The sequence below is a fragment of the Dermacentor variabilis genome, chromosome 6, assembly GCF_050947875.1.
Source record: "Dermacentor variabilis isolate Ectoservices chromosome 6, ASM5094787v1, whole genome shotgun sequence".
Lineage (NCBI taxonomy): Eukaryota > Metazoa > Arthropoda > Arachnida > Ixodida > Ixodidae > Dermacentor > Dermacentor variabilis.
Window position 1 is genome coordinate 22,648,303 of NC_134573.1, and position 12,172 is coordinate 22,660,474.

At 49.4% G+C, this 12,172-nt stretch overlaps 1 protein-coding gene across 1 annotated transcript in view; it reads right to left on the reverse strand.

The window, feature by feature from the left end:
- Window positions 1-12,172, reverse strand: part of LOC142584098 (luciferin 4-monooxygenase-like) — a 136,059-nt gene that overhangs the window by 46,062 nt on the left and 77,825 nt on the right. Inside the window, exon 3 of the mRNA XM_075694271.1 lies at window positions 194-469. Within this exon, the coding sequence (XP_075550386.1) occupies window positions 194-469 (276 nt within the window). The remainder of the gene's footprint in view (window positions 1-193; window positions 470-12,172) is intronic.

Sequence of the window (12,172 nt, forward strand, 5' to 3'; positions counted from 1 at the left end):
AAAGCTTTGTTCGAAAATATTTGCTATTTCTTCACTCATACGTTTTGATTTCCGGTGTAGGTTTTACGAGCCGCTTCGTTTAATCTAGCACTATAGGTAGAATTGTGCTTTAATCGACACGCGGTTTTTTAAAATTGTATAAAGGCTAAAGCAGAACATCCGCCGCATGCCAGATGTGCCGACATTTCCTGACCTTGAGCTCGACCATCGGCGCCGGGAAGCCAATGTTCGCTGCGCCCAGCTCGTCGGTGGGCGGCGAGCAGAGCACGCTGCAGGACTCGGACATGCCGTACAGGTTGCGCAGGCAGCGCAGTCCTGGGAAGGCGGCCCGCAGCCGGTCGGCCAGCGAGCGCGTCAGCACCGTTCCGCCCACGTTCAGCTTGCGCACCGAGGGCAGGCGCGTGCCTGTGCGCTCCATTTCCGAGACGTAGTGGTGCAACCGCGTCGGCACACTGGCCAACGTCGTCACCTGCAGGGAAAACAGCCGCGGCTAGGTCACTTACAGCATTTACTCCAACGCGATTATGACGCGAGGGTCAACTTTTGAGTGCGCGAAATAAGCAAAAATAAACAAAGCCTCGAATATAACGCGAGACGAATGGAAACGAAAAGGCTGCTTTTATTGCAGGATCAACTTGGTAACCAGTTCGCTTATAATCCTCGTCTAACAAGGAAACAGATGTTTCCTTGGGCGATTGCTCACCCGAAAGCATCCCCGAGAAATGTTTATGGGCTTTGCGAAGCCCGCTACCCGTGCCAAAGGCACCGTCGGCCGTTTACTTCGAGGAGTTCAGTGCCAAAACGAGACAAGTCTTGTGAAACCGAAACTATTTCCAAATGTGGTCGCCCGCGCATCAAGCCATCCTGGAAGACACTGCCCAGCCATAATTTGGGGGGCCATACTAGGTCAGCACGAGGCCATTGTCACCGGCACAGGCATTTACAAATTGCCACCAATTGGTGCAACCATCCGAAAGTATTTGACTCGTTCACGTCGAGTGCCTCCTCGGCCATCAAACGTAGGCTGCTCTCGAAACGGATGTCATACCGAACGCTATGCGTTACCAAATCGTCGCGAATGAACGTACTGGAAGCGCAAAAGGCCGCAGGGTAATGCAGCACGCTAACCGTAACACCATTCACAAGCACTGCGAAAGTGGCACTGATTCCAACAAAATGAAATTCGTACTTCGGTCGACGTGTCTTTGCATTGAATCGAGACGTAAAGGTACGCGTTGCCAACCTAAAGTTTAAAACCGCGGAATTTGGAATATTTGTTTTAAAATCCTAAATATCGCTGTTATTCCAATGTAAACCGAGGGTCGAGTTCAAGGAACGAAAATCATGAAAAAAAAGAACTCGTACTACAATCGAATAATACGGTGTATATTGCAATAATAGGAACCATTGTGCTAAATCATTTTGCTGTTAAAGCCATGATTGTCAGAGCACGCAAATTTCTGTCGCCGGAATAATTGTGAATGTAGTGCAACAGTTTCCGAACCGAATCATGCGCTGATAAATTAGTGGCAGTGCTGTTTCCATATTGAAACGTGTACTTTTCAATCTTGATCGGGCGACACGTTTCACCGCCTAACAAGTGTTATCGCACAACGCAGGACGAGGCTGCATGTATCGGAAGTTTCTGGAATGTTATCGATGCTTCCATTGGCTGTCTGTGACGGAACGTTGTGTAATCTGATTACATGTGTGCACGACGCGAATAATGTGGAACTTTCTGGAAGGCACGCGGGTCCCAGCGATTACTCTGGAACATTCAACGACTGATGTATAAAAGCCGACGCGCTTGACCCGCTGATCAGATTTTCGACCATCGCCGACTGTGTTCGCCGCTGTCGCCGTTTCTTGAGTGTACCGTGTTTTTGAGGGCACAAGTTCGCCCAATAAAACGCTAGATTCATCTTTCCAAGTTTGGCTGCTTTCTTCACCGTCTCTACCACGTGACATCTGGTGGAAGTGCTTGCGCGTTCATTTACCCAGCGCCCCCGCAAAGCCGCGATCCAAGCCCGAAGCCCCAGGACAAAACCAACATCGCCCAAGACCAGCGTGCTAGGCGCAGACGTGAAGGACTACCCCCAGAGCACGGATTTATACCTGAGACGACAAAGAAGATCGTTGGCAAGACAGCCCCAAGGCTCCCTCAGCGTTCCCCGTTATCCTGCAATAACCTCGGGACGCACCGACCTTCCTTGGAGCAGCTACTGAAGACCCGGAATCCTGGCTGGAGACCTACGAACGAATCGCGACTTTCAACAACTGGGACTCCGACGACAAGCTGCGGCATGCATACTTCGCCTTAGAAGACGCCGCCAGTACGTGGTTTGACAACCGGGAGTCGACCATTACAACATGGGACCTGTTCCGTAGCGGCTTCCTGCGCACCTTTACGAACGTCGTGCGCAAGGAAAGGGCCGAAGCTATGCTGGACGCCCGAGTGGAGCTACCTGACGTGAAGGTTTGCATCTTTACAGAAGAAATGAGCCACCTGTTCCGCCACGACGACCCGGATATGCCCGAGGAGAAGAAAGTCCGCCTAGTCATGCGTGGTGTGAAGGAAGAACCTTTCGGTGTAATGATACGAAGCCCACCGAAAACCGTAGAAGAGTTCCTTCGCGAGGCCACCAGCATTGAGAAGACACTCGAAATGCGGAACCGGCATTTCAGCCACCACACGAACTCTACCAACTACGCTGGAATTCAATCACTGGTCGCGGACGATCTGCGCGAGACCATCAGAGCCATTGTGCGCGAAGAACTGCGCAAGGTCTTGCCTTCGTCGCAGCCTCAAGTGACCTCGGTCGCTGACATCTTGAAAGAAGAGGTGCAGCGATCGCTTGGAGTTCCTGAGGTGCAGCCACAATTACCGCAGTCCCAGCCAAAAGCGATGACATACGCCGCCATCGCACGCCGTCAAGGTCCCCCTCCGCGACCGCCCCCTACCACCGCCCGCTCTGTTCTCACTGCGGAGAAGCCGGCCACGTGTACCGCCGATGCCGATACCGGGAGATGGGACTGCGAGGTTTCGTCGTCGAGGCGCCGCGGCCACAGATTGGCGAACGACCTCGAGAACCTCGCCACCACTCAGTGGAGTCCTCGACGACCGCCCCGTTCACCGTCACCAGGCCGCCACTTGACGTCGAAGCGCCGACCATGCCCTGGCCCAGCCCGGGGCTGGTCTGTGAGCCAATATCCGGAAAACTGAAAGCAGCAACGGATCGAAGGGCGGTTGTTGTTGGTCGAACTGACAAAGATCCTCCGCCGCCGAGAGAGAGAGAGAGCGAGAGAGAGAGACGTTTATTGACAAACGCTTCAAGTGCAGTGGTCGGAGACCCTTTAGTCCAAGGCCCCGCTGGCCTCGGCCACCCGCTTGACCTGTCTTTTTAAGGACTGTTGTCCCGCCAGGTCTGAGCTGGTTAGCTGTGCCTCCCATTGCTCCATTGTGTGGTGTGTTTTTTCAAAGGGGTGTGATTCACAATCGCAACTAATGTGTTGTAATGTTGGTATGCCTCCTCGCCACGGGCAGTCGCGCCTGTAGCGCGTGGGGAACATGGCATTCTGTAACTTAAGGTGGGGGTATACTCCCGTCTGAATTTTCCGCCCGCTGGCGGCTTCCTCTCGACTGAATTGAGGGTGAGGGGGAGGTTGTATTTTTCTGGTTGCACGCTGATGAGCGAGAATCTCCCGGGAATTCGTTGGATTGGGGTCGTTACAGTGGCTACCTGGGACCATCCCAGTCGAGTCAGCCCGGTTATAATACCTCGGGCAAGCGAATCAGCGAGTTCGTTCCCCTCAAGGCCTGTATGACCTGAACACCATAGTTTCCGATGATGATGGGCGAATTTCGTCAGTGTTATTGAGTGACATGTTTTGGTCACGTGGCCCCTTAGCGAAAGGCTACATGCTTCTTGTGAGTCTGTTATTATGGTGACGCTCTCTTGCATGCGTTCCGCGTGAGCGATGGCCATTGCCACGGCGAAAGTTTCGGCAGCCGCCGGAGTAGCTGCCTTGACGGACGCCGTAAATTGTTGCTGTGCTTTCGTGTCGACGATTGCCACTGCGTACCTCCTGATGTCCTTTTGGTCATCACTGCCGTTCGAGTGTACGTTCGAATACGCTGCTGCGTCCGTGTATATTGTGTTGGACGTGGGAGTATTTTCATACATTTTTCTAATACGTTGTGCGCGTGCTTTTCGCTTTGCTTAATTTTATTCAGGGTGCATGTTCTTCGGTATGGGGGCCACTGTTATTCGAGCTCGCGTTGACGTTGGTAGTGGCAATACGTGTTCGCTGATAAATTGTGGATGTGGGGAAATGCATATGCCCTTGTCAGTAGGGCCCGTCCTGCGTTAGTGTAGTTCAAGCGTTCCCTCTGGGAGAATAGTGTGGCTTGTTTTAGTTCTTCGAATTTGTTGTGTATTTCTAAGGCTAGCAGGCGATCTGTGGACGTCCCCTTGGGTAGTCCGAGGGCCCCTTTGTATGCTGATCTTATTAAGAAGACGCCGAAAAAACTACCTCCACGTCATAACGTCACGCCGCCGTCCCGACGAAGTCTGGAAGCAAAGAATACGCCGACGAAAGACGACCTGACGACGCCACGTACCAACCACAGGCCAACGTGGCGCAGCCGTGATGCGACGCCAAGACCTAATTGTTATGCAACACAAAGAACCACTGACCTCCACGTGCTTCTCGACAGCCATGCAGTCACCGTCTTAGTAGATACAGGAGCCGGTTACTCCGTCATGAGTGGACCCATCGCCGCCCAGTTGAAGAAAGTTAAGACTGCATGGCAAGGCCCTCAAATTAGGACCACTGGAGGACACCTCATCACGGCGATTGGAATCTGCACGGCAAGAATTACCATTCATGACCGGACTTATCCTACCACTTTCGTTATACTCCAACAGTGGTCACGAGACGTCATTCTTGGCATGGATTTCCTGAACAAACACGGCGCAATCATCTACGTGACGTCGAAGTCGATAACGCTGTCGGAAAATCGAGCGATACCGCCGGAGAGCTCTCGTAGTCCGCACGCATTAAGCGCGCTTGAAAGTGTAGTCAGCATCCCGCCCCGCTCCAGCATTGTACATTTTCGTCGACACCAAAACAACTGCCGCCGTAGAAGGCGTCATCGAGGGTGAACAACGTCTGTTGCTAGACAGTGAAATTTGTGTCGCAAGAGGGATCGCTCGAATGCACGGAGGAAACACGAAAGTGTTGCTGACGAACTTCAGCCAGGAGCTCAAACACATAAACAAGGGCAGTACGATTGCATACATCGAGGAAGATATGGAAACCAGTAATGCGTTTGTCCTCTCGGATTCTGCCGCATCTACCCCGACCACCATAGTTCCCAAACCAGACTTCGACACAAATGAAAGTCTCCCCATGATTAAGCAGCAACAGCTCAGAAGTCTGCTCCGACGATACAAAGGCTGCTTTTTGACGTCATCGAGGATTCGACAAACATCAGTCGCAAAGCATCGCATAATCACCGAAGAGTGCGCTCGACCACTCCGCCAGAGCCCTTACCGAGTTTCGACGTGAGAACGTGAAGCTATAAGAGAACAAGTCGACGAAATGCTGCGCGACAACATCATCCAGCCGTCGAAAAGCCCGTGGGCATCTTGTAGTCTTGGTAAAGAAAAAGGACGGACCCCTACGTTTCTGCGTCGATTATCGTCGACTTAACAAGATCACGAAGAAGGACATATACCCTCTTCCACGGATTGACGACGCATTAGATCGGCTCTGCAACGGAAAATACTTCTCGTCGATGGATCTCAAGTCTGGCTACTGGCAAATAGAAGTACACGAGAGAGATACCAAAAAGACCACCTTCATGACGCCAGACGGCTTCTATGAGCTCGAGGGCATGTCATTCGGACTGTGCTTGGCGCCTGCAACGTTCCCGCGCGTCATAGACACGGTGTTAGCAGGATTGGAGTGGCAGACCTGTCTTATTTACTTGGATGACGTCGTCGTCTTCGCAGGAAATTTCGACGATCACCATAGGCGGCTAGCGACAGTACGAAAGGCCGTCAATTCATCAGGGCTCACTCTGAAGCCAGAGACGTGCCACTTCGCTTACGATGAGCTTCTATTCCTAGGCCACGTCATAAGCAAGTCTGGAGTCCACCACGACCCGCAGAAGACTACTGCCATCGCAAAGTTCCCGCAGCCCATCGCCAAGAAGGCAGTGCATTGATTCCTTGGCATGTGTGCCTACTATAGGCGCTTTGTCTAGGACTGTTCACGCATTGCTAAGCCGCTGAATCATCTAACAAAATCTAATGTCGAGGTCAAGTGGAAAACGCCGCAGGCCGACGCATTTGAAGAAGTCGAACGACGCATGCACTCGCCCCCAGTAGATGCGCACTTCGAGGAGGACGCCAATGCCGAAATCCACACTGACGCCAGCAGCCTAGGCCTCGGTGCCGTCCTAGTCCAGAGAAAAGACGGAATTGAACGCGTGATAGCTTACGCTAGCCGGTAGTTGTCAAGAGCAGAAGGCAGTCATTCTACAACCGAAAAGGAATGCCTTGCCATCGTTTGGGCTACAGCGAAATTTCGCCCTTGCCTATATGGCAGGCCATTCAAAGTCGTCAGCGACCATCATGCCTTGTGTTGGCTAGCGAATTTAAAGGACTCTTCAGGACGGCTGGCGCGGTGGAGCCTAATGCCCCAACCACTGGCACGCGCCGGAAAGCTTAGGCGCGCGCCGAAGAGCCAAATGCGTCAAAGCGTCGGTCGGGACCTCGGCGAAGCGGAACGTCGCGCAGCTATTATGTGTACTGCCGATGCTAGAAGTTTGCCAACGCGCGGCGAAGCTGCGCCGGCGTGCACCACTGAGAGGCTGCGACGAGTAGCAGGCGTCAACCAATCGGAGGCTGCGAAGCCTCCGGCTGCTAGGCCTGTAATGGCCGACGATGCGAAGTGCGCCGGCACCAACGATCGTCCGAGTTTTTTGGACGCACGACGCGCGCGACAGTGTTCCTGAAAGACAGTGTTGTAATAGTAGGCCGACACGACCGACCGACCGACGACCGTGGGTTGTGGCAGTGCGACGTGGATCCGAAGCGACTTGGAACGACGCCGCCTAATCCAACCTGCCCACTGGGTTCCCCCGGGCTCGGTACGATCGTCTGCTAAAACAGCCAACCGAATGACGATTGCCGCAACGTCTGTGCTTGTTGTATGTGCATTTTGTTGTGCTCAAAACGAATGGAAACACGTTTACGAGCTCCGAAGTCTGGATAATCAACACTCGCCTATCGCCGATGTTGTTTACGTTACGCGTAAGCCTAGCGCGTCCATCGAGTTCGTAACTGGCGAGTGAACGAACTCACCTCAGAAACCCTGTCGAAGGAAATGAATTTTCAGGTCCGTTTGGTGCTGCAGTGATTTAAAATATGGCACTCTTGACTTCGTGTGACCTGTGATGTGGTGAATGAACCATGTGGAAGTTGGGTTGGGCAACCGCGGCGTGTTTCGTGTGGTGTCGGTTGACTCAAGTTTAACGGGCAAGCTCTGCACTGTTTCCAGTGGTAAAGATAACTTCCGAAAGCGAAATACACTAGTAGCCGTACTATTAGAAGTACTTACATAATCAGCCGTGCCGCCTGTTTCAGCTGACACTGCGCTCTTCTATTCGGCATGTGAATCCAGTTCAGTACAAGCTCACTGTACTCATTCACTCACTTCTTTCTAGTGCGTCCGTCTTTTGGGCTAGTTGGGCATAAATCGCTCGAGTAGCAATCAAGAACACTGACACACTGAAGCATACGTGACAACGCAGTCATGTTTGAGTCAGTGTGTCGTTATAGTTGAGCACTGCAAAAAGAAATTATCTGTTTGCAACGTGTGCCCTGTGTGCAGTGCATAGCAGGACCTGCATCATGCAAGACCTATGCGTGTAGCAGTGTATACCACGAATGCTTCGATGCCCGCTTCAGAAGCAGCAAGTACTGAGTCAATGAAACTGTAATTGATTTTTTAAATCACTTTTTGCTCATGGAAAGTGTAGATGGTGTGAGTGCATTGTGGGGAAGGTGAAAAGGTGTCATCAGTGTTTTGTGAAGTCAGTATGTTAAACTGCTGGAATCCCTTCAGCTTCTACTAAAATGTTTCTTGCTGCGATACTATAAATTGTAGTCAGGACAAAGATCTACTCAAAACCAAGTTACTAATGCATCTGCGCAGAATGTGTTTGATTAACAAGTTAACGCTTCCACAACAACAATATGCCGATGCACAGCATATGTGCTTACAATAAATACATTCCGTAAAGGTTAACGACTGAGATCAAACTTTGTAGCAGCACCGTAAAAAGTGCTGCCATGCGTATCAGCCACAACGAAACTGCTGCATGTCCAACCTTCTTCCTTGGAGGCACTTCTATAAAGACTGTTCGGGCCCTTCCCATTCTGGGTGTAGCATTTAGCTGTTCTCTCAACTTTTCCGCATATGTCACCAGCACTGTATGTAAGCACCGGCCCTTTCTTGGGTTTGTGTCCCGTGTCTCCCTTCCCTGATGACCTAAGGCTTTACGAGCACTCTACACTTCTATCATTCTGTCACGACTTGAGTACTGCTCATCAGTATAGTTCCCGTACCAAACTCGCGACGCTAACAAACTTAACCTTGTTCAGCGCCGGACAATACGCACCCTTTACTCCCGTCTTTTCGGTTGTCACAAGCTCATGCCAGCCTTCGAGGATTGCCTCAAACCCCTCAAGTAGCACACCCTGCAATACCAACGCAACATTGCACTAATCTACACTGCAGGGTGTTTGACGACTCTCTGGACAGCACTAATCTTTCTTCAGTTCGTCTGAACAAGTGGTCAGCACAGCCTGAGCCCTCATCACGCCCCTCTGGCCCGACACCACAACTCCATGATTATATCTCGCATGCAAAGCTTTCTCTCCACCCCCCTGGCAATTTGGATTCTCCTTCCTTGGAACTAGACTGAATTAGCACTCCTGTGTGTTGTGCACCTGTCGAATGTGTGCGTGTGTGCCGTGCTGTGTTATTGAGCAAGTGTGTGTCCACGTAGAGGGGAAGGAAGTGTCTTCTGCATCCTGCCAATTCCTGCTCTAGATGGCTGGTTATCAGATACTCTAACATACAGGCATCAGCCGTCTTTTTAGTCTAGTGTGCCAAGTTACCACTAAGATTATTATTGTTATTATTATTACTATTATTATCATTATTATTATTAGAATCATCACTTTGACCACGTTGATTGTGTTGAAGCCAGCATGACACATAATTCAAAATATTTCTGGAGCTTTGTGGGCTCCCTTCTAAAAAGAGTGCCAAAGATGTACGTCTTCTTCATGAAAATAGTGGTGTTGTCTCGAACACTGCTGATGCCTTTAGAACATTTCTGTTTGCTACATAGTGTGAAATATGCTTCTAGTAACCTTCCTTCTCAGTGTGGCACAGTGTATGCTAACAGTGAATGAAAACGTCGTTTCCAAGTATATGAAGTGCCTTAAACTTTGCCTTAAACTTTCCCTTTCTTGTGGTGTTGATGGTATTTCCTCCACAGAGCTTAACCCTTTGAGACGCTATCTACACAATTGGGCACAGCAGGAGCGTGCATCAATAGCAAAAGCACTGAGGAAAGTAATGGTATTTAAAATGTGTTTCATACATCTTGAAACACTTATTATTGGAACTGTGCTGCAATTTTGAATAACGTGCAGAACGTTTTAACAAAATGAGTGGGAAGGTAGACGGCTGGGTGTTGTTACTCTGTGTCAGTACGTTGTATGTAGCGGGTTCACTTCTTTCATTGTTTTTTACAATGTCGTGCACCAGGCATAATTGTCAAGTGGCTGGATAAGTGCTTTTCAAGCTTTTCAAAACACGAAATAGTACATGTTCTCATATTTTGTGTTCCTGTAGTGAGTTTTCGCATGGAGTCGAAATTTTGTAAACTTGACAAAACTCGCTAAACAATTGAACATTCTTAATATTTGCTGCAGCTGTACACTTTCTACGATTCTGAGTATGCAAGAGATGTGGTGAAAGCAACTTTTCAATCAACGGGATAAAGTGGTGTCTGAAAGGGTTAAGACGTATGGAAGCATACCTGTTGCTCATTCTCACAAGCATCTTCAATAGTTCCCTAAAGTCTAGTACCTCTTCTAGCACTCGGAAGGTAGCATGAGCATTGCCCATGCACAAATCAGGTGCTGGATGTGCAGTTACTAACTGCCGACCTATATCTATCCTCTTCAGTGCGTCAGGTGTTTGAATCGATATGGGATTCCTCGCTTTCTGTCAGCGCTAAGAGCATTTTAATAAATGAACAGCATGACTTTGTGTGCCGACAACTTAAAACTATTTCAGACTGTCAACAGTGTTCACCACTGCATCGACTTCCAAAAAGACATTTTTTCACTCTCAAACTGGTGCAGAAACAATAAGTACTCTTAAATGCTTCCGACACTATGGCATTAAGTTATATGCACAAAATGCACCATCGGAAATTTTGATACACCCTACATGATGCTCCACTCCTTAGGGTCGACGAAATGAAAGATCTTGGTGTGCACTTCGACAAAATGCTAAGCTTCTCTTCACATAGATAATTACACAAGATGCCCTTCACGCTCTTGGAATTGCATGCCGTATATTGCATGATTCTCACTCACCTGTTGTGTATCTGAAATTCTACTGTGTGCCTCCAACTACTAGAGTATGCCTCTGTATGAGGGGGGTGCAATGAGCAAATCTAATTCTGACCTCATTGAACGCATCCAGAATAAATTGAAGTCTATCTTCAAGCACCATTTTTGCCATTCTGGCAACCACAGTTGAGCCTTCTCAAATATACTTCAACTCGCACCTCTAGATTCAAGTCTTAACTAATCGCGCCTTTTATTCCTGTACAAGGTGGTCCATGACATTATACATTCCTTAAAGCTCGTTAAGTGCACCAGTACAAAGGCTCTCTAGCTGTTCCTGGGCACTACAATGAAAATTTGAATGATTGATTATTATCGTAGTATAAAATTGTGCTTTTTAAGTATGTACTAGTATACTATTTTAGTGCAGTAGCTTTTGTGCAATTAAAGAAAGGGCATGAATTAAGAAGAGAGAGAGAAAATGATAAATGAAAGGTAGGGAGGTTAACCAGGACTGAGCCCGGTTGGCTACCCTACACTGGGGAAAGCGAAAGGGGGACAGAAAGATTAAAAAAAGAGAAAGTCCACTGGGGATATCAGTCGGTCACTCAGTCCGGATCACAGATACTGACTCAATCCGGTATCTTTCAAATATCGCAGCAGCGCTTTTGTGGCCTTTTGTAGCTGCGATATGCGACGCCATGGTCCCAAGATCTTGTTCAAGGTGAACGGCTTTCCATCTAGCTGATTGAGAGCTCTGCAGAGGTCTTGCCTTTCATCTTCAAAAGATGGGCAGTAGCGCATTAGGTGTTATATGGTTTCCTCGACACCGCAGGCATTGCACTCGGTGCTATCAGCCATTCCAATCAAAAATCCATATGCACTGGTGAATGCGACGCCCAAACGTAAGCGGCACAGCACTGTTTCCTCATTTTGCGGAAGACCTGGTAACAGCCGCAGTTGCGTAGAGGGATCGAGGGAATACAATCGATGTTGAGTGAATTCAGGTGTGTGCCACTTTTCCAATGTCAAAAGACTGCGCTAGCTCGCCTAAGTGTTGGGCTGCGTCGGTCCGCGATAAAGGTATAGAAACAAGGGTTGCTCCTTCGTGGGCTTTCCTAGCAGCTTTGTCAGCGAGGTCGTTGCCGGAGTTACCGCAATGACCAGGCAGCCACTGTAACACGACGTCGTGTCCTTTCATGATCATGTGATGGTGCATTTCTTGTATCTCCGACACGAGTTGTTCACATGACCCGCGACGAAGAGATGACAGAAGACATTGTAAGGTCACCTTTGAATCGCAGAATATTGCCCACCGATTAGCCGGTTGGTTATTAATATAATCAACGGCACCTCGGAGGACATCAAGCTCCGAACCGGTCGATGTTGTCAAGTGAGAAATCTTGTATTGGATGCTTAGTGATCGTGACGGCATAACCACTGCGCTGGTGGAGCTGGTCTGAGTGGAAGAACCTTCCGTATATATGTGGACTCGATCAAAGTAGAAA